Below are 27715 nucleotides of genomic sequence, written 5' to 3'. Positions count from 1 at the left end.
GCACAAAACCTTAACATATAATCAAAGACAAACTTCAACCTTACTAATATCTAAATTAATGAAAATTCACAATGACTGCTTAGTTATATGAATGTACTTAACATTTTCAAGATTATGCCATGAAGCTAATCAGAACTCCATGATAACAAAGGGCTTAAACAAAACTCATCCCCTGAACTGTTTGACATACTTATCTCTTCTAACTTACTCCCATAAGAACACTATTAAAATAATAATAATAACACAGCAGATGCTGTGATCAGAAAAACAGATGCTGTGGAGTCAAGAACTCATTAATTTTCTACCACTGACTAGATAAGTAATTGTAATTTTTTTTTTAATTCTCTAAATCTTAAAGGTAACATACAGGCAAATATCTAAAAGGAGTAGTGAAGTTAACATTCAGTGTGGTAATATATATAAAACATCTGGCATAATATGTGGAACATAGTAAGAACTCAAGAAATGCTATTTCCTAGATATCCACCACTCTTTAAGCCCGCTTTCCTATACTCCCATTCTAATCTCCCAATAAATATAAATAGGTGTAAGAGAACAGATCACATTTATTACATAGATAAAAAGAGAGTCAAAGATGTGAGTCAAGGAAATGGCCAAAAATCAAAGAATCTCACAATTTCTAGATTAAGAAAATCTGTGAATATTGTCTCCTTCAACAATGTGTTAGACATACTAATGAGAGGGTCAACCATCTTATGGTCTTTCCCTATACCTACTAAATTTAAAACAGGAGTCATTTCCAATGTGTGCATTTATGAAACCATAAAAAAATAGAACCACTTGGCTATCTGTAAACCAATGAAGAGATTATTCCCAAACACCGAAAAGCAAAACACAATTCTTTTTTTTTCTAATTTTATACGTGCAATGGTTGATACATTTTATTTTTACAATCCAAATGGAATCTTCTATTAATGCAATGCTAAAATTTTCCAGACTTATTAAAGGAATGCCCAGAATAACTCAAATTTTCCTGTTCTCATCTTTTAAAAGCTCATTGATTGCAATATACTATTTAATCCCAAATTGTAGTAAGATCTATAGTATAAGTGGGAAAGGCAGACCCCTAATATTCTGAGCTGTATAATAAAATAGATTATGTTGTCATTCACTGAAATAAGGAATACTAAAAGTGAATTAGGTTGAATTGGGTGGGGCTGTATTGAGATTTTTTTATATATAAATTTTTGTTTTGTTTTGTTTTGTTTTGTTTTGTTTTAGAGAGAGACAGAGAGCACAAGTGGGAGAGGGGAAGAAGAAGAAGGAGGAGGAGGAGAAGGAGAGAAAGAGAGAGAGAGAGAGAGAGAGAGAGAGAGAGAGAGAGAATCTTAAGCAGGCTCTATGCTCAACACAGAGCCAGCCATGGGGAACGATCCCACAACACTAGGATCATGACCTGAGCCAAAATCAAGCCAGACACTCAACTGACTGGGCCACCCAGGTGCCCCTGTATTGAGATTGTTAATGCAACCTTAGACATGGGAAATTTAGGGTACTTCTAAAACATCCAAGGAGTCATGTTAAGTAGTCAATTGACTACATGGCCATTGAGTTCAGAGAAAAAATATGAGCAAGAGTAATAAATGTGGGTCATCTTCAGGAAACAATCTAGGGAGAGAATGCAGCATAGATCCATTCCTTGAGTAATTTCAAAATAGACTTCTCAAAAGAGATGCAAAAGATCTGATTCCAAACACCAACAGGAAAAAAAGGAACGTGTAGTCAACAAAATCAGACACTGAGAGGATGTCAAGAAAGATATGTGTTAAATTTAGCAATATAGAGGTCACTGGAGATCTTACAGATCCCTATTTCAGTGGTGATGGGGAAGAAGCTAGATATATGTGGGTTGAGAACTAAATGGGAATTGAAGAAATGAGTGAGTATAATCACTCTGAGAAAGCTAGTATGACTAAGAAAACAGGAGGCAAACGCAGTTGGGGGAAAATATGATTATGATTATAGAAGGGTCATCTGGGGTGGGCAGAGATGTAGAAATTGTTTTTAAGAGTCAACACTTAAGCACCTTTAACAACTGAGCACTGGAGAACCAGGGTACCCCAGTCAGTTAAGTGTCCAATTTTTGGTTTCTGCTCAGGTCATGGTTTGTGGGGTTCAAGTTTCATGTTGGGCTCTATGCTGACAGCACAGAGCCTGCCTGGGATTCTTTTTCTCCCCCTCTCTCTGCCCCTCCCCATGCACGCATGCACGTGCACACTCTCCCTAAATAAACAAACTTAAATAAATAAAAATAAAAATAAAAAGCACAGGATCTAATTGACATGAAAAGGTAAACATATATGTATATATTATATAATAAATATAAAAAATAATGTAAAATTTCTGATAAAGCATGAGATGACATGATATAAGAAATAGGCACAAGAAATAGGTTTAGGAAAAAGATCAGTTCCTCTATGGAAGCAAGCACAGAAAATGGGTACAAACGCAGCAGATGTGGATATCTAGTCACAGAAGATAAGGGAGTTGCCACCTGATGATTCTAATTTTTTTCTGTAATGTAGAAAATATCCACCTGCTGACAATGATGGGGGAGATAAGAGGATCAGAGACTCGAAAGAAGTAGAGAAATTCTGGAAGTAATGTAGACAGAACAAGTATAGACCAGAGAAATTTGACACATCATAATTTGCTTGAGAATCTTGATAAACCAAGCCAGTTATGAGAGTATGATAGCAAGAAATGTACATACTCTAGTCACCTGTTGGAGATGCAAGCAATAACCAAAGCCAGATTATAAATTTTAAATTACAGATCGAAACTTAAACTTTAAAACAGCAGAAAACATAATTATTGAAATCAGTGAAAACAATAGTATCCACAGACAAGTAAAGTAACGTAAGTAAGAGGATCCAAGGAGATATTTACAGATCCAGAAGTCAAGTAAGAAACAAGAGTAAGATAAAACTGCATAGCAAATCTCAGAAGGATTTTTATAAGTGAAGCAAATGGCTATTTTCTAATAAGTTTGTTTGTTTCCTTCTAACACAGGGGAAGCCAATGTATAGATAACATTGATCTACCACTTTCTGAACAAGGGATTCACAGTGAATCTGGTCGACACTGATGAGAGGAATAAAGACAACTTCTAACAGGATTTTCCAGAAAATAGTTCAAACTGTTAAAACATTGAGACATTTGATCAGGACACTATACTGACAAAACCCAGAATCATTTTTCCAAAGTCCTAGAAAGTAACTCAACTATGCAAAGTTTTATACTTAAAATGAGATTTCAGCTTCCAGAAATTTTATGTTCATAATACCATGTAACTGAAGCATTCTGTACATCAATTAAGTTTTCTTCCTTCAAATTATTTTTGTTTTACTTACTCAGACTTCTTTTCATAGGTCTTAGAAGATTCCTCAATTCTCTTCTCTAGCTCCAGTACAGCCTCTTCCTTATTTAAAAGCATCTGCTGTGTCTGCATAAGCTCCTCCGCTAAAGTTTTCAACCTAGAATGATCAGTTTCCTCATTGTTAATCAATACATTATACTCACTTGATACACAGTGAACATTCAAATGTCTCAGGTGATGATGTCCCAAGCAGTAGTCACATATAAGTTAATGTAAAATAAAGTAAAGTAAAATTTCAGTTTCTTAGTTGCATTAACCATATTTCAAGTGTGGTGGCAGGAAACCTTATTGGACAGTGCAAAAAAGAATCCTTCCAATAATCACAAGTAGTGCTCTTGGACCATCTGAGAATCTTAGTCAATAGATAAAAAAGGGGAACAGAGACAGAAAAAAAGGATTGGGGGCACCTGGGTGAGTCAGTCGGTTAAGCGTCTGACTTCAGCTCAGGTCATGATCTCATGGTTTGGAAGTTTGAGCCCTACATCGGGCTCACAGCTGTCAGAGCAGAGCCCACTTTAGATCCTCTGTCCTCCTCTCTCTGCCCCTCCCCAGCTCATGCTCTCTCAAAAATAAACAAACATTAAATAATGATAAATAATAAAAAGAAGAAAGGATTTAAGCAAATAAATACCTATAATGTTGCAGGAAGAGTGAGTGAACAGACCATAGTTTTTATTTTCAGACACTCAGACATTTATATTCTGGCTTGCCACTTTTCATGAGATGCTGAGCAAGTTGCATAAATTCATTAAATTTATTTTCTCACTTGTAATCTAAGGCAGGAATATCTGCTTCAAAGCATCGTTTTGAGGATAATATATTATAACGTATATTTAATGACTGGTACTTAGTAGGCACTGAGTAAATGGTATCCAGGATTGGTTGCATATATTATCTCACTTACTTCTCACAACCACCAATCAGATAGATACTTTTTATTTTAAAGAAGAAACAGTGAAGTTCAGCTGAATTGCAATTTAAGTGCATGGTAAGCTATTTCTCTTTTCATAGAGTATATTAACGCTTTAGGGATACTTTCCACTTAGATATTAACACAATTAAATAAATAAAATTACTGTGAACTTATAGCCCAGATAACTTTTGGTTGCATAAAATGTATTTGGTCCTGAATGGAAATATTTCTGCCAAAAACAACACACAAAGCTGTATCACATTAAAATTTTCTCTTCAGTATTTAATAGGTAAACATGAAATCCAAAATATACAAAAGAAAATATTAAATAAATCCAACTCCATGAAAATTTAAATATATTTGAAATTAAAGAGATAATAAAGAAAGGCAAAAGCAAAAGTCAAACTGGGAGGAAATATTTGTAATGCAAATTACAAGCAAAAGCCCTCTTAGAAAAAAGGACAACCTCATATGAAAATAGACAAAGACCATAACTGGAAGGACAGGGCTGACTCCCTTCATGTAAAAGCTGTATCATCAAGCTATCACTTCACCTTCCCACCTCAGAGTAAGAGAAGTATTTGCAATGACAACTTTACATCTCTGCTGCATTTTGTAAAGCACCTTACTCTTATGTGACAAACAACAACTCTAGAATCAGCCAGACACCCTCACTTTTAATATTTACTCAGCTTTTCTAAACTTCCATTTCATCTGTTAATAAGAGAGACATCAATTTAGCATCTCACTTGAAGAGTTCTTGTAACTGTGTGCATCACTTTTAAGTTACTATTAGATTTTGAAGCATGGCATGTTCTCTATAAATGTAACTTTATGTAATTAATGAATTTTGTTGGTTTCAAAAAAAACATTTTCTCAGAAGTAACTTTAAGTTTTGTCTTCCACCTTTTAAGAACATTTTGTTAACACTGGGTGCAAAACAATTATGTATCTCTCAGGGCAGAGGTAGGATTGAATGTGTTGAAAATAAAACTCAAGAACAGGTTATTTTTATTATTTATGCATTAATCCCAATTAAGGGCAAGTAAAATAAAAAACAGAGAAGCTACTCATATTTAAGATTTTCCCTTCTGGGGCGCCTGGGTGGCTCTGTCAGTTAAACATCCAACTTTGGCTCAGGTCATGATCTCACGGTTCGTGGGTTCGAGCCACACGTCAGGCTCTGTGCTGACAGCTAGCTCAGAGCCTGGAGCCTGCTTCATATTCTGTATCTCCCTCTCTCTCTGACCCTCCCCTGATCACGCGGTCTCTCTCTCAGAAATAAGTAAAACATTAAAAAAAACATGTTCCCTTCAAAACAATGTAATTTCCAACAACTTTAACTTTTCAGAAATGTGAAAAATTTTAGTTCCATGAGAAACTAATATAAGCTTGTATTTTCTGATCATCCTTGGTACAAGTAAAAGAGTAAATATGTCCAAAGGCATATACACATACACATGCACATACATGCTGATTTGATGTGATTTAACAGTAGTAATATCACTACATATCAATAAGGAAGAAAAAAAATGAGAAATTCTATTATTGATTCCTTCCTATTTTATCATTTGGACAAATTCAAGGGAAGACATTGATTGTGGTTTCCCTAGCTAATTACAGCACTGCCTTCTTTATTACTTGCTATTTTGACTCTGAAATAGGCTAGGAAAGGAGGAATGAGCTGGAAGCCAGAGTGAGTCAACTGGCAAGGTTCAACTACCTTAGACCCCATTCATCATTGGCATCTCTAGCAAGATATGTATATTAAAATCCAAATCTGCTAAGATTTTCTACTTCCTTTAGTAATCATTTTAGACTCCTGAAAAATACCACCTAAGCCTTCAATGAGAAATTAAATTTGGGGTTTTATATATGCTAAGTTTGTTGAGTACATGTCAGCTCTTTTGTGAGAAGAATGGTGTAGTACTTCTGATTTCTTTTCTCTTCAAATTCCTGGCACAAATTCCAGTGCTATAACAACTTTAACCCAGAAAGGAAGAAACCTATCACAGCTTACTAGATTCCCTAAAGAGCTGCAAAGTCACTAGAAACTCAAAGGCCTAGAAGAGCTAACAATACTTCTGTCCTCTGGCAGTTCTGTTCTGCCAGCTAGAACTCACCACCTACATCTACGATGAAGGCCAGAAGTCCCGAGGAAGAAAGAAAGGAGGTAAGCGTAAGGAAATGAGGAGAGCAGAGGGAAGAAAACAATAATATTAGCTGTTTCTACTTTTTCTAGCTCCTGATCATGTCAAGAAATCAGTACCTCTTCTTGAGGCTTTAATTTTTTGACTACCTTAGCATAACTGACCTTTATGAAAAGTCTTCCTAAATTAAAAAAAAAATTGAATAAGGTAAGTCTTTGAGTCAAAACTTCTTAATATTTCTAAATCTCTAAAGATTCATAGTAAATTCAAAGCAGAAAAGACAAATGATCTTAGAAGAATGGAATTATATGGGAAAGTATTTTCCCTTCTTCACCACCATCTTCCTAAAAAACCCTGGAGTGGAGTGGATCCAGTGAAGAGGAAAACACTCTAGTAATTACACTTTATGAACCGATGACATAATACCTGTTAGGATAGTTTGCAAATTTCAAGCACTGTTTCCCATGATGTGATTGTTACATATGTTTGTATACAAATATACTAGAAACAGTTAAAAATGGCTTATTCTTTACATTTTTAGAGTAAATGTGTTATACTTAATGTGATGCAAAACATTTAAATGTCATGACACTGCCTTAAAAAAACTCATAAAATTTACATAATACTTAACATTCACTGAATACCAAACAGTTTCAAGCACTTTATAAATACTTAAACCCATAACATTCTTATAACATTATTATTATTCAATTTACATATGAAGAACTGAGCCACAGAGATTAAGGATCTTGTCCAAGGTGAAAGAGCTGGTAAGTAGAAAAACATGCCAGAGCCCAGGCAGCTTAGATCCTGAGTTTAATGACTTAACAACTAGTATTGTCCGTTTTAGTAATTTCACCTCATAAAATTTATCTAATGTATATGCTTCATCAAGTACACAAAGATATAAAAACAAAGATATTTATTGAAGCACTGCTTATAATCACAATAACCAAATTACACTTGCAAGATCTCTTTCTAAACTCTGCACTTTCTTTTACAACTGTAAGTCATTAGAGTTTTAAGATCACTCACACACACACACACATATGTACACACGCAACCCAATTTTGTAAGTTTCACCCTCCACAAAACCTGTATCCACCCATTAGCAAAAGGAAAAAATTAGAAATTAATACCCATCTATAAATAACTACATTAAATAAACTTATTAAGCACCAAAACACTGTGCACTATTAATATTTTATATGTATTTTTAAAAGAGGATAATGCAAAAAAGCATGCATAGAATGAGCTCACTTTAAGTCAAGATGTGTATGTTTGTATATACAGTATGGAAAAATACATGACTTGTTTCACCAATTAACACCAGAAGATAGAAATGGATCTTTAAAAAGGAGAACTTTGGGGCACTTGGGTGGCTCAATTGGTTAGGCAACTGACTTTGACTGAGGTCAAGATGTCACCTTCCATGAGTTCGAGCCCCACGTTGGGATCTGTGCGAACATCTGAGAATCTGGAGTTGGCTTCAGATTCTGTGTCTCCCTCTCTTTCTGCCCCTCCCCTACTCATGCTCTGTCTCTCTCTCTCAAAAATAAATAAAACATCAAAAAAAATTTAAGGAGAACTTCAATTTTCACCATATGTCTGTTTTGTAACATTTTATGGATTTTATCATCCACAAGCATTAGTTAATTTAAAAAAATTTAATGTTATTTAAACATACAAAAGCCAAAAACAATGTAGACAATAGCAAGTTTTTAGTACTTCTACAATAAGTTTTCTATCTTCAAACCACTGGCCATCATTATCTAAATCTTATAGCACTCTTTAAGAGACCTAACTTCCTTAGAAAAACTATAAATTATAAATTTCCAATACTGTCACATTCATTGTGACATTTGGGTTAATTAAAAAAATAAATAGAAAAGGGATACAGCTGCCTGCAGTAATTTTTCTGGCATCTCTTTTTCTTTATTACTGCAACATAAATTGAAGAAATAAAACATTTCTTGTGATTTCTTTCTTAAAATATAATTGCAGGAGCACAGAATTTATGAATGACCTTCTATAACATGACACAAAGCTTTATTAACTTTTCTGAAGATTAAACAGAAGACACCTCCTAATCAACCAAACAAAAGTTATGAGTTTCTATTAAATATATTCATCTCCCTAACACACCACATAACCTACCCACACCAACAAATCCACCTGTCTTCTTGTGCAGCTTGTATCCCTTAATCAAATATTCTTTTAACATGTCATCTACCTTCAAATATCTTACATATTTCCAAATCTTTCCCATTCACTCACACAAAAAAGTATTCCCCTAACACAACCTAACATAATTGCAGTATATGTTCAACTAAAGACCAAACTTGAGCTAAGACTGTAAGTGAGAACAGCCAAAAGCAAACTTGATCAAATCATAGTCCTGCATAAAATGTGGCAGTAGTGCAGTATTTACCATTCCACTGATTGACAAGGTTGATTCAAACAGTCTAATGGGTTAAACTGGTATCATTACTTACAACAAGAGTCAGCAAACATTTTCTGTGAAGGTTGAAAGGATAAGCATTTTAGGCTTTGCCACCAAGAGACAAAATCATGGGTATTATGTAGGTTTAACATAACAAAAGAGAAAACAAATATTCACAAATATTTTATTAAAAAATCCAAATTGTAATAATATAGAGGTACAATTTATTGTAACACCAGTGTATTAATATTATTATTATTTCGAGGATATTTTCAGGATAATAATATATCTGTCACTGGGGTTTAAAGTTAGTACTTACCATCAAACTCAACTATAAATGTCCACTTGTTAAAGCAGATATATAATGAAATTTATTTCATCTTTGAAAGTATCTTTTCACATAGATGGGTACTGCCAAATATCAGTATCAATCATAAGCACATGACTTTAATTGAGTATAGTTATTGCTTAGAAGGCATTTATAAAATTACACTGCATGCCTTTTAGCATGTCATTACACTGCAGACTCATCATCACTCCTAACTTAAAGTTAGGTGGGGACTCCTCATCTGCATAGTTCTATGGATTTTTGAAATGCCAAAATGCTTGCACAGAGGTCCAAAACTCACTGCTAGAAATATAGTTTGAGCTTAGAAAATACATCAGCTTCAAATTTGGTGGGAATGGTAATGTTGCTTCATGTTTTAATGTCTGATGGCATACAAAGTATATACATAGCCTGACATTACCTGTGATTCAAATAACATTAGTTGTCATCTAAATGACTTTTGCTACAGTACAAATTCTGCATACAAGCACGGAGTTATCTTGTAACTTTAGTTCGGATTCATTAGGAAATTATTCAAGTCTTTAGCACATGCTAATTTTTCCAAAGCTTTTGAAATTTAGTGCCCAATAACAGTGTTTGAGGGAAATACTAATTATTTATAGAAAATTTCAGGGGCGCCTGGGTGGCTCAGTCGGTTAAGCATCCGACTTTCACTTAGGTCATGATCTCGTGGTTCGTGGGTTCGAGCCCCGCATCGGGCTCTGTGCTGACTGCCAGCTCAGAGCCTGGAGCCAATTTCGGATCTGTGTCTCCCTCTCTCTCTGACCCTCCCCTGCTCACGCTGCCTCTCTCTCTCTCTCTCCTAGAAATAAATAAAAAATTTAAAAATTAAAAAAAAAAATTTAGTCTTGACTCTGACACAATAAAACTTTACTACTTCTAAATCATCAAAATTCTATGTGGCAGGGCAAGTGGAGATATTCAATTTGTTTTTGAAAAATATTCATGGAAGTGATAATGGTCAAGTCCATGAGAGGAAATGAAGCTCATTACAGACAGTATTAGTTTAAGAACATATGATTAGATTCAAATATTTTCCATGAAGTACCTGCTGATGAAAAATGCACTGAATAACCCTATGATTTGAACACCTAACATCTTCACAGCTTTGTAAATTTGTTCAACTAAGCCTCTTTCTGATCCACACATTTAACACCATCAGTTGTAACACTTCTTAAGAGAGTCCACTTCACTCTGTACTGATTTAGTGTTTTCTCAACTTCTTTGACAATACTCTGTTTTGGTTTGGTTTGGTTTGGTTTGGTTTGGTTTGGTTTGGTTTGCTTTGCTTTGCTTTGCTTTGCTTTGCAGGGTATGGGGAGCAAAGAAAAAGTCTCTGGAGTCTATTTATACAGGGAGAGTGCTAATTCATTCTTGCAGGGTGGATGCTATCTGCTATAGTCAACTGGTTCTTGCTGCACAGAGTTGCCTGCTTTTCTCTTCATGTCCTTGACCTTGCTGTTTCTGGGAGACTTTTAATGGCCTTCTCATAACAGCCTTTTTTATTCATGAAATTTTCCAGAACTGGTTACTTTTGCTCGCAACTGAAGAACTATAACTCGTTCAGGTCCTATATGCTTAGCTCAGCCATATTTTGTAGGGAATGGACTCCTTCAACAAGTATGTGGCAGCAGTTACAGAAAACAGAAGAAGCCAGTCCCTGGATCTTAAGTAATCAAGAGTAAGAAGACATGGAAGGTTGTGTGAGTCAGGGATATGGTATAAATCACTTTCAGAAGATCAGGTTTACCACAGTCAGCTCTCAGTTACTTGTGAAGCTAGAATTCCATCTCTAGCTTCTCCATTGTCCCACAGATTGACTGGCTTATGAGTTAGGCATATCTCATAATCAAAGCCCTAGTGGCTGGGACAGATAGTTGGAAAAAGACATATTCTTGTCTATAGTTGATCCATATAGACTATTCATAGATAATAATTCTTCAGTGACTTCAAACTTGGCAATGACTCCTCAAGTGAACAAAACTGAGCAGTTTTGATCACAACTGCTAACTTATCAATAGACAGGGAAAACCACCTGAAATCATTTATCTTTTTAAATTAACTAATGATGGGATGTCTGGGTGGTTCAGTCGGTTGGCCTAGGTCATAATCTTGCTGTTCCCAAATTCAAGCCCCGTGTCGGGCTCTATGCTGACAGCTCAGAGCCTGAAGCCTGTTTCAGATTCTGTGTCTCCTGCTCTCTCTTTGCCCCTCGTGCTGTCTCTCAAAAATAAATAAACATTAAAAATTAATTAACTAATGATGTAGCTCCCAATGTTCTTAATTCTTCAAGCAAATGTTCTCACTGAAAGATTAACAAACAAAAACAAGTTTATTTCCTTTAGACACATTTCCTATTTCCTTAGTTACTGCAGCGAAACACTAATTATTTTACCACTGACTAGCAAATGACTTTCCTTGCTCTGTTAACAAATGAGCCATCCAGAAATTTATTTTGGTTGCATCCCTATTTTCAATTTTTTTAAAGAAAGTCTGCTGTGATGAGGTATTCCATTTTAAATTTCCTAATTTTTCTGACTAGTGCTCTCCTGTGAGCCTGAAATACCAAGATGAGTATTTAGACTAGTAATGTCACCATATATTGCTTCATTTTAGCACAGCAGTACTGTCACTGCATAATAAACACAGTACTTTGCCATCTAACTCAATAACAAAATAATCCACACTCTAGTATGGATTTTATCATCTTATCATGATGAAGGCTGAGTAATATATAGAATTGTTAAATCACTGTATTATAAACCTAAGATTAATAGAACACTGTATGTTAGTTACACTGGAATTAAAATTTTAATTTTTTTAATTTAAAAAATATAACATTCAAACTCTATTCTCTCACTTTTTGTTTTGACATGATAGCCAGAGGCTGATAATAAAAAGCCATTAAAATGCTGTAGTACAGCAATATGTGTGGCATTCAAAATGCTGTTCATTTATAAGTGTGTCACTGTGACTTGCAGGGCACCAAGCAGCAGTGTGAAGTGATGGGAATACCACAGTACAGTCTCTGTCACAAATGTCAACTCTGCTATTGTAGTGAGAAATCACCCGTAGACGATCAGTAAATGAATGAGCATGGCTGTGTTCCAATAAAACTTTATTTATGTACTCTGATGTTTAAATTTCATATAATTATGTGTCACAAAATATAATACTTCCATAGACTTTTTTAACCACTGAAAAACGTAAACAGTATTCTTAGCTCACAGACTGTATAAAAATAAGTAGCAAACTGGATTGGGCCCACAGACTGTAGTTTGGTAATTCATATCCCATAAAATCCAAGAGAATTATCTTTCTACATAGATAATTACCATTCTTCAATTAAGAGATCTTTTTTATATCCCATTATAGGACCTAAACACATTCTGACTTTAAATTTAGAAAAATGTACTAAGAAACATGAAGCTTGAGGCTGGGCTTTAGTTCAGAATACAAGACTGTTTAACACAATCTTCTGGAATTCAAATATATTTCCTACTGATAGGAAGTAACTCCATTTACCCTGCTTTAAGTTTGCCACAGATCATAAATGGATGCCTCATCTATCTCAAGTGCCAAAACCAATGTAACAGACACTTACATATCTTCTTCTAATGTTCAAAATGTTATAGACCTGTCTTCTTCAAGTTATTTTGATGAGCTAAAATTACTGAGTCCCAAATTATTCAATTAAATAGTGATTAGATGAGAGGAAATATTTGCATATATGATCTTAATAAATGGATGATTAAAATCAATAGAGTTTCTTTTCTAGCATTTGGCAAAGAAGAGTGATTCAAAACAGAGGCAGATGGGGAAGCGTGATGATGGGGAAGGAGAGAGGCTGTAAATCAAAGAGACAAAGAAAACAACCTCACATGGAAGCCTGAAGGTAACATAACTTAAATGCATGTGTGATGGGAAGTGTACAAACTCAGGTGTCCAGTGCTGGAAATAATTATAGGCTGAGGAAGCAGCCCTCTACCATATTATGATCTACCATGCCAAAAAATTTCCTATAAGTAGGAAATAAACAATTATATAAATAATTGAGCTTGACTCTTCTATATATGCACACCTTTATAAATACAGTTGATACATATAATGAGAGTACGATAAAGTGCTTTGTGGCACATATTTAGATGGGTAAATGCAGTAAAAGTCATTTACTATTATAATAGCAATAGATTTCTATCAAGCCTGAAAAAGAGGCAGGCAGTGACACTACATAATCTTCTTTTGGATATAAATACTTGTATATTTATATGCATAATAATATGTAATATTGTGTAATAATCTCAGAACCTCTTACACTTATTTGAGAAAAATCTATGTGATACCATAAACAGGAACCAAGAATATAAATTATTAAATTTATGAGTAAGTTTCTACTAATAAAAACAATTTGTATGTTGTATTTAGGAATCTTCAAAAACAAGACCTCCCCCTCCCAAATTAAAGGTATCTTTTTAAGAATAGCAAAGCGAGGGGCNACGCTGTCTGTCTGTCTCTCTCTCTCTCCTAAAAATAAATAAAACATAAAAAAAAAAAATTAAAAAAAAAAAAGAATAGCAAAGCGAAAGGGTATCTATTTGAGCTTCAAATATCTTACAATTCAACACTGACGCAGAAGTATGGCAGAGGCGAAGAAAAAACAAAGATTCAAAAAGGAATTCCAGTTAAACTATTATAAAAATGCTAATTTTTCTTCAATAACACTATATAACTTAAGGAATATAAATTCATTAGAAAGGTTTAACAAAAAGACATTCTTTATATATGAAAGGTACACACTCAAGTAGAAGAGTAGTCCTTAGCCATTTTGGGTGATGAAGCCCTCTGAAAATTTGCATGGACTCACCCCTAGAAAGCGCCACACACATTTCTACACACAATTTTACTGGGTTTTTGGCACACGTTTTCAATGCAGTACACAGATTAAAATCACTTGGAAAGTTCACAAAAAATCCCAATTCACAGATTTTACCCTCACAAAATCTGATTTAAATGGTTTGAGTTAGGTTCCAGGCATCAGTATTTGTTAAAGCTCCTTAAGTGATCCTGACATAAAGCAAGAGATGATGAGATCCACTATTCAAAAACTCCCTAAAATCTCTTCATAAAAGCCTTTCACTCACTCATTCATTCAACAAAGATGTTAATTAACCATTTGCAACACCCTACATCTACCCAAAATTTCTGAAGAGTTCAAGAGAAATATACTCCAGTTTTTTCTTTGTTTCACAGTCACTACTAATCAGCAGTCTGGCAGATTGCCAGCATGACTTGCATTATTAGAAAAATTCTTCAGGAATCAAATACTAATGATTCTCACTTCCAAATTAATGGAACCTTTCACAAAGGACAGGGTCACCAGACCACTTAAACAAACATAAAGGAATGCAAAACAAAACAAAACAAATGAATCTGAAGTTTTCCTATACTATTTCTAATTACAGCTCTTGGATGGGCTCAGGAAAAGCACAGAACCTGGGGAAGCACAGGCCATAAAATATTTTCATTTTCAAATAGAGCTTTTGAGAGCATTCTATTCTAAAACTATATAAAGCAATGTGATTCGAGGACAAACATTTAGGGAAAGGATAAGGAACTGACACGATGGGAGGAAAAACAAATAGCTAATATTCTGAGGAGAGTCAAAATAACCAATAAAACTACAAATATTTGAGAAATAAAACCACATTTATTTAACATTATTATAAACATGGCCTCAACAAGCTTCCCTACTCACCTCATCCATTCATCCCCATTCCAACATATGATCTACGTATATACAAACACATATATATACTACTTTTTAAATTAATCGATTCATTCCATAAATATTACTCTGTACTTTGTTTTGGCTCTTTATCATATACTTTGGAGATCTTTCCATATAGGCTAATATATATACATAGAAACCTATCCTACTCTATTTAAAATCTGCATAATATAGAAAAACTGTGGCTATGTTATGGAAATACCATAATTCAACTGATCCCTTCTGAGTATTTCAGATGTTTCCAGTGTTTTGACAAAACAAAAGGACCGTTTAAAAACCTTTATAGTCCTTGATCTCTACCCAAATTAATATCATATATACTAAAATATGATTTCTCAGAAATCCACATTCATATGCAGATATTAAAATCTAACTATATTGTATACCTAAAACTAATATAACACTGTATGTTAACTAGAAGAAAAAAGAAAATCGAACTTATGAATTTTGAAATGTTTGTGTTAATGAATTTAATAATTAATGAAAGTGACACAGTATAACTTATAACATAGTATTCTTTTCATATTTAGGAATTAACAAAAAAGTTTCCAGATCTCAAGTATTCCAAAAAGCCCCTGAAAACCTTAAGCATTGTGCTTGGAGTCCTCAGTATATAAAACCACCCAAGCAATAATTTAAAAACAAAAACCAATACATAGAACTTACTTTGTGCCAGGGACTATTCTAAGTATTCTACATTTATTTATTCATGTAAGCTTTACAACAACACTATGCATTGGGTGCCATTATTATTACCATTTTATATCTGAGGAAAATTACACATAAAGGGACTAAGTAATCTGTCCAATTTCACAGAAGTAATAACCCATACTGTCGGGATTCAGAACAAGGCAAAGCACCATGTTATGCTTATATGTATTTGCTTACTTATTAGCTAAAGTTCTAGAAATAAAATTTCTAACTGAAAGGATATGAGCAAGCTGAATTTTGATATACATTGCCAAATTATCCTCCAAAAAGCTTACACTAATTTATATTTCTGCCAAGACTTAATAAGACTTTATTTCTCTATACCCTACGTAAGAGTGGGTATTATCAAATTATTTAGTCTTTGCCAATCTGGTAGGTGAAATACATTCCTTTCAAAAAATTGATATTTCCTCGGGACACCTGGGTGGCTCAGTTGGTTAAGCAACTGACTTTGGCTCAGGTTATGATCTCACAGTTCCTGGGTTCCAGCCCCAAGATGAGCTTGGAGCCTGGACCCTACTTCAGATTCTGTGCCTCTCTGTCCCTCCTCTGCTCAAGCTCTCTCTCTCTCTCAAAATAAATACATAATCATTTAAAAAATAAAAATAAAAAACAAAAATTGATATTTATATATATATATACACATACACACATACATACATATATTTAATGGAAATCTCTTAAATTATTTTAACAGTGCCAATAGACACACTAAATAACTCGTGGAATAAAATTCTTCAGAAAAGCCCACTCTTAAACTCATGTCCTGAATTTAGACACTGTTCAATGAAATGTAGCTAAAGTTTTGCCTCAGTAAGATGTAAGCAATTAAATCTCTATCACATTATCAAAGATTTATTATCCTCAATTTATTACATTTTTCTTCACTGCTTCATCACCATAATTAAGAAATAATGATTTATGTGAATAACTAGTTTTATTATCATTACACCCTGAAAAGCAATAAAACAAATTATTCTTTAGTCGCAAAATCTCTTATTTCACATAAGCGTGTATCAGGTAGCTATTTTTAATTTTACCCTATTATACTCCAATATCTCTATGCTCATCCTTCTTGCTGTTTATTAAAATAACTTGATCAATTTTAGCATAAACACCTTGAAGGTATTACCCTTGCAACCTGAAATATACAGTAAATATATTTTGGTGAATAAATGAATAAATTTGGGGGGGGGCACAACACAATGATTAAAAAAACAGGAGTAATTTATGTGATAGTCCTTCACCAAGCAGCACAGGAATCAAAAAATAAAATTTGTCACTGTACAAGAATTAAGAGACTTTTTTTTTCATTTTGTGCCATGAACCCAATTCTGTTGTTCATAACAGGGTTTCTCAACCTCAGCACTATTAACATTTCACCCTATAATTCTTTGTTGCAGGAGACTATTCTATGCACTGCAGGACATTTAGCAGCATCCATGGCCTCTACCCACTACTCTTACTATCAATGCCTTCCCATCTGATAGAGAAAAATGTCTCCAGATATTGTCAAATGTCCCCTGGAGAGAATGAGGACCACGGGTTTAAAGATAGCTGACATTATAAGAGAATATCTAAACCCAAAGTGAGACTCTTGTGAATGACTTCAGAACCTGGGAACACCTTCAAGGATCCCAATATGGCTGCTAGAAAAATCTCCTTCACATGTTCCCACACCTCCATTCTACTCATCACAGTCAATCCACCATAATTTTTAAGACTTCAATTTGGACGGGTGATTCAACAAGCATTTGTTACTTTCTTCAGTCTCATCTGCCTAACTTTAAAATTATTAAACTCCTTTCCAAGAGCTAGTTCCAGGATTCTATCACTCAGGTAATTACCTGTAACAGTACAATATTACTGAACAATAGAAAAGAGATTGTTTAATTATATTAGATGGGGACTTTAGGCTGAGTATTCTGAGGTAAAGTGCTAACAGGTCAAATGATATAACATGTCCAATATTGAAGAGAAAATGAGTGCTGTGGTTCGGACCAAAAAACAAGTACATACAGTACTTATTATTAATATGAGTTTCTTTGTGTTGCTCCTAAAACAATCAAGGGATGAGTTAAATATTTAAAAGCAGAATGCCTTATTTTCTAAATTAAAAAATATGCTATTAATAGCCTCTAATATTTGGAAAGGACGAAAAAACAAAGTAAGATTTCTCAAAACTCCTTTAAAATATTAGGCAACAAAAATAACAAAATGAAGAAAGAATTTATTTATGTCTTTAAAGAAAGAAGACATCCATGCTTAAGGAGAAAATAACTAAATTAAAAGTCAACTTTTTATACTAAAAACTTCTGACATCTATGAGTGAGTCTCTTCTTTAACATTCAACGTCCTCATTTCAAAAACAGTTCTGCCAAAAAGTTTTGAGCACTGAATGGGAAAGATGTAGATATAGATACAGATACAGATAGGTAGATAGAATGAACCATTATTCCAATATAAAATATTAGCAATAACAGGGCAAATGAATATAACATCACACAGAATTTTGATCTTCAGAATTACCAATGAATAAAGTTAACACATTTCTCAAAACATTTCTTTCGGACCAAACAACAATCAGTTCATTATTACTTTATTTTTCATTACTTGCAAAAAATAAACACTGGAATTTTAAATCTGAAAAGAAAATTTATAATAACACTAATATTTAAACTGATCAGATTTTCTAAATACTTACATTACTTGCAAACTTTCTGCTGTTAAATTATTCCACATAATTTCATTTGCCTGAAGGTTTTCATTTTCTTCTAGTAAGGAAGTATCAAACTCAATCTCTTGCTCTTTAGCAGCTGTTGTTCTAATAAAGCATACCAAATAATTTTGATCAATATGAATATAGTATCATCTTAGTACACATCAAAGGCAGAATATATATTATCCAAAATTATGTTTACAAAGTAGAGCAAATACAAACAGAATAAATCAAATTAAACCCAGGCACCAAGATCTAGTTATGTAATTTCAGCCTTAATTTCCTCATTTGTAGAATATGGATACTAACCTGTTCATTCCTGTCACAATGGTAATAAGTATGCATGGGTACGTAACTGATGTATCATAAATTCAATGTACATATAAAGTCATAGCACTATCATAAGAGAAATGTTAAAAATATATATAATTTCATAGGTTAAATACAGTTTTAAGCAATGATGTAGTTACAATTGACAAATTTTTAAAGATAATTATATATGGGCGCCTGGGTGGCTCAGTCAGTGAAGCATCCAACTTCAGCTCAGGTCATGATCTCACAGTCCGTAATTTTGAGCCCTGCATCAGGCTCTGTACTGACAGCTTGGAGCCTGTTTCAGATTCTGTGTCTCCCTCTCTCTATGCCCTTCCCCAACTCACACTCTGTCTCTGTCTCTCTCTCAAAAATAAATAAACATTAAAAATTTAATAAAGATAATTATATAAAGAGTTATCATCGAGAAAGAACTTTTAAAATAGTTAGAAACAAATTAATCAGTAATATCTTATGTCCTAATAACAGAATATCTTATTTTAATTTGGCTAAATACTATATGGCAGAAAAAAATAATATCACAACTAATGAAAGAAGAGTGAAAATAGTATACATACCTGTGAACATCTATGAAATTATTGTATTCTGTGCTAGGGTCTATCTGTTCAACTGACATTTTAATCTCTTTATGGACATTCACTATTTCCTCTGTAACAAGACTGGTTATCTGGCTGTATTCATCAAATATACCTTTTCTGAAAACAAAAATAAAATTTTACAACATTTTTAAGATTTTTAAGGGAAACACAGCCCAAAAAGAATCCAGAACCATAAATGTAAGAAATGTAATATCAATATTTATAAATGATGATTTCATGTATCACCTTATTTCATACACCTGAATGGTAAAGTAAAGGGATTATATAAATGCAGAGATTCACAATGTACATTTGATATATCCTAATAATAGCAAACAATCTAGAATGAGGTATTACTTTCTCCAACATGTATCTGACATGTTCAAAATGTAAGGTCTGTGTTGATGACTTTCTATTTCTAACTGCTGTCATAGAAATATTCAATTCCATTACTTGGAACTGTGGATCAATTCCTGTCTCTTCAACATTTCTTTCCAGTGGCTGCTACTTCCTCAAATGCTGTACCCTTTTGTTCTTCTCTTGCTCGTGGGCCTCTGCTCTTTTCTGTATCTAAGTATAGAGTTCAACTGGTTCTGCACCTGCAATGACATCTTGATCTCTTTTCCTGACTTCCCTTTGGTAGGAAAAATGTCACAAAATATATTAGCTCTATGGGGCACCTGGGTGGCTCAGTCAATCAAGTGTCCGACTTCAGCTCAAGTCAGGATCTTACGGTCTATGAGTTCAAGGCCTGCATCAGGTTCTGTGCTGACAGCTCGGAGCTTGGAGCCTGGAGCTTGCTTCGGATTCTGTGTCTCCCTCTCTCTCACTCTCTGCCCCTCCCCCACTCATGCTCTGTCTCTGTCTCAAAAATAAATAAACAGTAAAAAAAAATTTTAATATATTAGCTCTAATGAATACAAAAGGAAAAATTATTCTTCAGTAAAGACCCAATCTCCAACTTAAGAATGCTATGCTGTAAGAATATACCACCAGTCAAGAATGGCCTCTATAACAAGTGAGGACAGACAAGCTTATCCTGCCTTTTCCCAAATAAACATCAGGCATTGTTTGCTTTTCTTTTCCAAAAGCATTGCTCATAAAAATTTATTACTGACAAAGTTTCTCTTATTTAATATTCTCCCAATTATTTTATTGTAAATACGCAAATATTGTCTGGGTTAAGAAAAAGAAAAGATTTAGGGTCGCCTGGGTGGCTCAGTCAGCTAAGCGTCCAACTCTTGATTTCAGCTCAGGTCATGATCTCACAATTCATGAGTTCAAGTCCTTCATGGGGCTCTGCACTGACAGCACACAGCTTGCTTAGGATTCTCTGTCCCTCCACCCTCCCCGCTCTTTCTCAAAATAAACAAATACACTTTAAAAAAATATCTAACTCCTGATTTTGGCTCAGGTCATGATCTCACCATTCCTAAAACCAAGCCCCACATCAGGCTCACACTGACAGCTCAGGGCCTGCTTGGGATTCTCGCTGTCCTTTCTCTGCCTCTCTCTCTCTCTTTCTCTCTCTCTGCTCCTACTTCCACTCACGTGCTCCACTGCTCTCTCAAAATAAATAATAAAATTTTTAAAACTTTTTAACTATTTCAGGTTTGGAAGGATTACAGAAAAAATTTAAAGAAAAAGGAGAGGCAGAGAAATTTAAAACACTTAGTAAATATTCCGGGGCTTATGACCACATTAAGTGAAAGTACTGAATAATATTAATGTAAATGAGCCTATCTATCGCATAAAGCAATACCATGTATGATATGGAGGTTATTATTAATATCCACCCCAGACAAATGTAATTTTTAAAAAAAGAGGTCTCCTAATGTTACATCAATGTGACACGGAATTCAACTGCAGTTGAAGTCATCGTGCTTGGATATTTTAAATGCTAGATATAAAATAATTTATGAGAAGTTAAAGACAATATGCTATAGAAAACTACTGTGTCTCAAAAAAGAGGAAACTACTGTTTGAAAAAGATATCTAGTGATGAAGATGCCATTGCGGATTCATGTGAAGAGTTTGAAATAATATTGGTTCATGAGAGTAGGAAAGGAAGTATTTCTGAGTCAATAGCATTTAATTGAAAGTAGACATAACTAAATTTATAAATTAAATACTTTAAGTAGATATTTTACTATTTTATTAATACCCTTCAAAGTTTACATACTCAAGTCAACTAAAAACACTATTATCTTTTTCCTGGAAAGATGGGAGATCACCTAAACCTGCTCAAAGGAGATGAAATCTACCAAACATGGCTTATCTTCTTCCATTGTCTTGTTTTGATGTCTATGGTAAACAGGTGCTCTTGACTTACTGGCCAAAATAGATTGTTAGCTCCTTGAAGGCAAAAATTGTGCCCAATTCATAGGCAGTGTGCTTTGCATGCAGTAGAACTGCAATAAACATTTATTGATGCTAACTTCACATAATAAGCTGGCAAAAAAACTTCAAAAAATCCTTTCCTTTGATGGAGCTGCACAGCGTAATGCTAAGTGATATAAATCAGTCAGAGAAAGACAAATACCATATGATTTCACTTAAATGTGGAATTAAAAAACAAACAAACAAAACAAGCGAAGGGGAAAAAGAAGCGAGCAAACTCTGTCTAAAAGAAACAGATTTTAATTTGGAGCACACACAGGTGGTTACCAGGGGGGCGGTGGGGTGGGGGATGGGTGGAATAGGTGATAGGGATAAAGAGCACAGAGTTATGGAGAGAATTGTTGAGTCACTGCATTCTACACCTGAAACTAATATAACACTGTACGTTAACTATACTGGAATTAAAATTAAAAACTTAACAAAAAAAAATTCTTTCCTTTGGACTTTTCAGTTGCTCAATATTTGAACACTCATTCATTCTTCTGAAGATACTTAACACTTGACAACTCAAGAATTTTTTTTCAGCTAAATTTCCAGCTTGGGAGTAGAACAAAAACATACAAAAAGAAGGACCATTCTTAGGGCTAGCCAGAAGGCTTAGGAGATGATAATAAACTGAAGGGCAACTAGAAGTGAAAATCAAGAAGGACCAAGGTAAAACAGATTTGAAATACACATTGGGCTAGGTCAGTAATGAAGTTCACAAAACACAGACAACTTCAAAAGCTTAACTAGGAGAGAAAATAATGTTAAAATCATTTCATGAAGGGACTTTATGCCAAATAGGAAATGTATCTTACAGTGCTTTTATCATTTCTTCTTGCATCTTTTGTAAGGAGTCCAAAAGTAAAGGAAGTGTGGTGTCATAATACTGATTCTGATGAAGCTGTGCCCCTTTCAATGCCAATACATACTGATTATGCAACATATGAAGTTTCATGGTGGCTTTGTCGTATCGTTCCTTGGCCTTTTCAGTTTCTTTCCCTGAAGAAAATGTTGAAGAAAGTCAAAGAGATACAGAAGTTTTATATTCACTATATGCAAACTGAGTGACCACTACTTTATATTATTCCACACATTTTAGGAATAATAACAAAATTTTATTGAACATAATACTACATACCCAGCTCTATGCACAGTACTGCTTCTTTGTCAGTATTTTGCACACAGGCTGCTATTAAGGAGGCATATATTACAGCAAATGTTTGATGAATGAAAGTTAATGTACATTTTTTAATGAAATTACACAAAAAAGTTATCTTTCTTATCTTCAAGAAGCTTACACCAACATGGAACAATAATGCACATGAAACAGTATAACCAAGAAAACAAGAAAGCTTCTAAAAAACGTTAAATTCTGAGGTCAGTGTTTGAGGTTTCAGTAAAGACAAGGGGAGTCAGAGGTGGCTATGTAGAAAAAACAAACCTTAAAAGGTGGGGCATGTCCAGGAAGGTATAAGAAAGACAGAATGGACAATAATTCCTTCCTCTCATCTCATCCTCCCTTTCCACTTTTCTTCCCTTCAATGAATATTATCCACTGATCACCACCAGGAACTGTGCTAAACACTGGGAATTCAGTACCTAGCAAACAGAGTCCTCAACATAACGTCCCTGGTGAATTGAAACACTGGGTGAAAATAGGGACAGAATAAGCAAAATTACACAGGCAAGCAAAGAAATAAGCTCCAAGAATAAGTTTTTAAAAAGTGAAGGAAATATGTCTGTATAAGTAGGTTTTGAATGACTTAAAAATCAAGCAGAGAAATTTAAACTCAATATGGGAAAAGTCCAGGAGATATCAGAAAATATTCACAGATTGACAACATAAACAACTATATAAATAAATGAAAAAAATATTAATATTTATTTATTTTAGAGAGAGAGAGAGAGGGATGGAAAGAAAGAACGAGCAGAGGAAGGGCAGAGAGAGAGGAAGACACTGAATCTGAAGCAGGATCCACGCTCCAAGCTGTCAGCACAGAGCCTGATGTGGGACTTGAACTCACAAACTACAAGATCATGACCTGAGCCACTTAACTGACTGATCCACCCAGGAGCTCCTAAATAAATGAAATTTTTAAGCACATCTTCAATTTTCAGTGTAAAGTGAACAAATATTTTTTGTTAATTATTTAGATTTAGGGAATAAACTTTGCAAAATATTTATTATGTTGAGAATTTTTTAGAAGTTTATTTCATTTCTGAAGGAGAGAGAGAGATCAATCAGAGGAGAGGCGGAGAGAGAGGGAGAGAGAGAATCCCAAGTAGGTTTTGCACCTGAGCTAAAATCAAGAGTCAGATATTTAACCAACTGAGCCACCCAGGCGCCCCTACATTAAGAATTTTTGAAGCCACAGGCTCTCCTGTGCTGCCACCTTGTGCAGCCTCAACACCAATCTAAGTATTCCCTATAGGTAGGAGTCAGCAAAGCGTTCCCTGTTGGAGAAATGTCTCTAGCTAAGGACCAAAAGCAGAGTACAGACAGTGGTATTGTGAACAGAGGAGACCTCAGACCCTCAGACATACACAGGCAGGGCAACAGAATGAGAATGAGAATTCCCTTGCCTTTCTGATCTCCCCTCTAATTCTTAAACATAGAAACCACATCTAGCAGGTGGAAAACAAAATCTTTCCCGCAGACTGGTAGGTCCCCGCTACCTACAAGTTCTAGTGGTTCCAAGTACCAGAACCACCACTGACTTCCAGGAATCTGCACAGAATTGTTTTACAGAGCATAATTCTCTAGCCATGGCCCATCAGCTGGTTCCTGCGCACGGGGACATTATTAATTTCCCAAGTTATTTGCAAATTGCTTCCCTAGAAAACCTATGTTGCTTTATAACATGAAGAACTTCTCAAGGAGAAAACAGTTTAATTACCAGAGTATCTTTCCTAAGCCTTCTCACTGCTGTCTGGAAACAGGTTCTAACACCAGGAAGATGGGAGCAAATGTGTTAACTCAGTTCTGATCTGAAGGCATCAGAAAAAAGTAACATGAGCCACTAAAGAAATGGATTTTCTCACTTTTGGACTACAACTCACAGGATAATATATTTTATTTCATGACCCAATTATCATATATATTTTTAAATATATAATTAAAATAAATTCATGCAATAACTCTTCCCCTTGCTATGAAGGATGCCCTGATATTTTAAAAAGTTCTGTTATATTTGAATTTTTAATTTTTTTAAATCTTCATGTAGAACCTAATAAGTTTTTTTGCCTCAGTTAATATAAATCCCTACAGAAATTTTAAGTCATTCTGTATAATATTAGGGATAACTCTTTTAACTAAGTAACTACCAAATTACCTCAGTAATACTAATCATGAATGATTGTTAAGTTTCTCAGGAATTTATGAGAATCCTATAATGAAGCTAATACCCAAGAGCCAAAGTGCATACCCAACCAAACTGGAATGGATTTTCTGGTTGGGGGCTAAGTCACATTAACGAGAGGAAAAAGTCCACAAACACCTGCTGCAGAAGCTGCCAGAGTAGCCCTTTCTAAGGCCCTTTTCTTTTTTTAAAATTTTCTTTATCATTTTTAAGCTAGTTTAAGTATATGTTACTTAAAATTTAGCAAATTCTGATAGAAATTCCAACGGTCACATACAATTAGGCAGACAAATGATTCGAAGTAATAAACTTTCTAGAATCTGCATACTGATAATAAGGAAATAAGGCAAGCATCTACCAGGCAAGAATATTTAAGTACTGTGTTCTAATTTGTTCAATGTTATTGATAAGTCAAAAAGTATAACTATGTAGTAACCATATTTTATGTCATTTTTTAAAAGACTACTTTTTAAATGAACTCTATTACTCCTAATTAATTTCTTGGTTTTTTTAGTATAACTTCAGGAGTCAAGCTCTCCACACAAACATTTTCATGGAGACATTTAAACCACCCATCTGTCCTCCTATTTGTGCAGATTTTTAAAGTGCACACTACCCATCTGTCTTTCTAGCTGGTGAAAAATGATGTACTACATATGTAATACTCAGCTAAGATTTTATAACCTAAAGTCATGTTATAAAAGTTAAGAATTTCTCACTTTTTTTATCATACCCAGTATATGACAAATAATCTGAAAAAGATTATTACAACCATATCAAATTATCAACAGCTTATTAGCGGTCACTAACACAATTTATAAAAAATTAAATGCCTTTGAAAATATCTAAGGCATAATTTATTACATCAAAATAGGACTGCTACTAATAAAGTCCTTAATAAGAGCTTTGGGATTAAAACTGAATTTGAGGGTGTGTTTTAGTAGGTTTTTGGTTTGTCTGCTTTTGTACCCTATAGCTCACATACACTTATGCATTTGGTTATATGCTGTACTTGTGTATGCAGGTGTCGATCAATCAGTTGATGAATCTATCTATATCTCCCTCACATCCTCCCTCCCCTGTAGAAATGAATAAAAAGTTTCAAAAACATGCTCACTTGCTATGATTTCAAAAAGGTGTTTATTAAATTTTTCCTGATTTGCTTTGAAATAATTATTTAGGTCCCATACAAACTATATAAGTAAATTCAAGAAGTAGTAAAACTCTCTGAAAACCAAAGTTACAAATAAAATACTTTCTCTTCCATTCACTTCATAAAACATGCTGCAAAAAAACCGTAACACAATTCTTCCCACATCACTTCTTGGTGCAGAATATTTCACATCACTATTACTCTTTCTTAACTTTTAAATAACCACATTTGAGCTTAAAATTAATAGGAAGTATGAAGAGTAAGTAAATTCTTGTTGACAAACACAGAATTATATCTCTGTTGCCATATGACTTTTTATTTTTTGAATGATGAGAGGCATTGAAGCAGGGCATGGAGTTGTCCTATGTGTCAATTAACAGGGAGGAAAACATCCAATTTTTCCTCCTCCACATAATGAATTTCACAAGGAGATTGTATTATAATTCTTTTGTCACCACTTGTTGACAAATCTGTTTGTAATAACAGAGTGTATACACAACATGCCATGCCATACACAGTATTGTGAAGCTAGCAAAACTCAAGTACGTAAGTTTGACATTTACAAGAGACAGGCAAGACTACTCATTCAGCTACTATAGAAAGTCAAGTATTTTTTATTATAAACTTCAGAAGCATTTACCATTTGCTAGATATTATGATGGAAAGCCTCCTGATAATAAATGAGAAGTGATTATTTTCAAAAAGCAAAATGCCTACACGTAGATTCAGCTTTGATTTGGATAACTAAATATTCTACCATCTAACATTTTTCCTTCCTGTCAAAACATTCCTCCTCAGGGCACATGGGTGGCTCAGTCGGTTAAGCATCCAACTTGGCTCAGGTCATGATCTCATGGTTCGTGGGTTCGAGCCCCACGTCAGGCTCTGTGCTGACAGCTAGCTCAGAGCCTGAAGCCTGTTTCAGATTCTGTGTCTCCCTCTCTCTCTGACTCTCCCCTGCTCATGCTCTCTCTCTCTCAGAAATAAATAAAACATTAAAAAAAATGTTTTTAAACATTCCTCAACTACATAATTTCTACTTGTTGCTCTGAGAAAGAAGAAAATGAACAAGAGTTCACCCTATCTTATGAGTTATGTGAGACAAAGGTCCACATATGTTTTTTCACATGGAAGTTAAAAATTCAAGTAAGCAATGTGAGAACAATGAATGAGCCTCCCATTTAACTCAGCGCTGTTCAGACAAAACTGAAGTTAAGAAGTCATGTTTTGTCTCAGCTTCTCCTTTGATTAGCCATGCAACCCAAACAAGTCATATAATCTAAATTTTAGCTTCTAATTTCTAATCCTGAGAGTGATATTATCTGCCCTTTTCAATTCACTGAGTTGTGATGGAGACTGAATGGCACAAAAATTGTCAAAAGGCAACAGCAAAGGGTAAGGAGAGCATAGAATTGGAGGGCTAAAAAAGACATT

The 27715-nt window shown here is 34.3% G+C and overlaps 1 protein-coding gene across 2 annotated transcripts in view; it reads right to left on the bottom strand.

Moving 5' to 3' along the window:
* The window catches only part of FER (FER tyrosine kinase), a 413835-nt gene that overhangs the window by 299635 nt on the left and 86485 nt on the right, over positions 1-27715 (bottom strand). For both annotated transcript variants that reach the window (XM_077757162.1, XM_077757161.1), the window contains 4 exons: positions 22585-22768; positions 19364-19501; positions 18459-18578; positions 3375-3497 (listed from right to left, as the gene is read on the bottom strand). In XM_077757162.1, the coding sequence (XP_077613288.1) occupies positions 3375-3497; positions 18459-18578; positions 19364-19501; positions 22585-22768 (565 nt within the window). The remainder of the gene's footprint in view (positions 1-3374; positions 3498-18458; positions 18579-19363; positions 19502-22584; positions 22769-27715) is intronic.

The sequence above is a fragment of the Crocuta crocuta genome, unplaced genomic scaffold, assembly GCF_008692635.1.
Source record: "Crocuta crocuta isolate KB4526 unplaced genomic scaffold, BGI_CrCroc_1.0 scaffold131, whole genome shotgun sequence".
Taxonomy (NCBI): domain Eukaryota; kingdom Metazoa; phylum Chordata; class Mammalia; order Carnivora; family Hyaenidae; genus Crocuta; species Crocuta crocuta.
The sequence above is the reverse complement of the archived record's forward strand: the minus strand, read 5'-3'. Positions and strand labels throughout refer to the sequence as shown.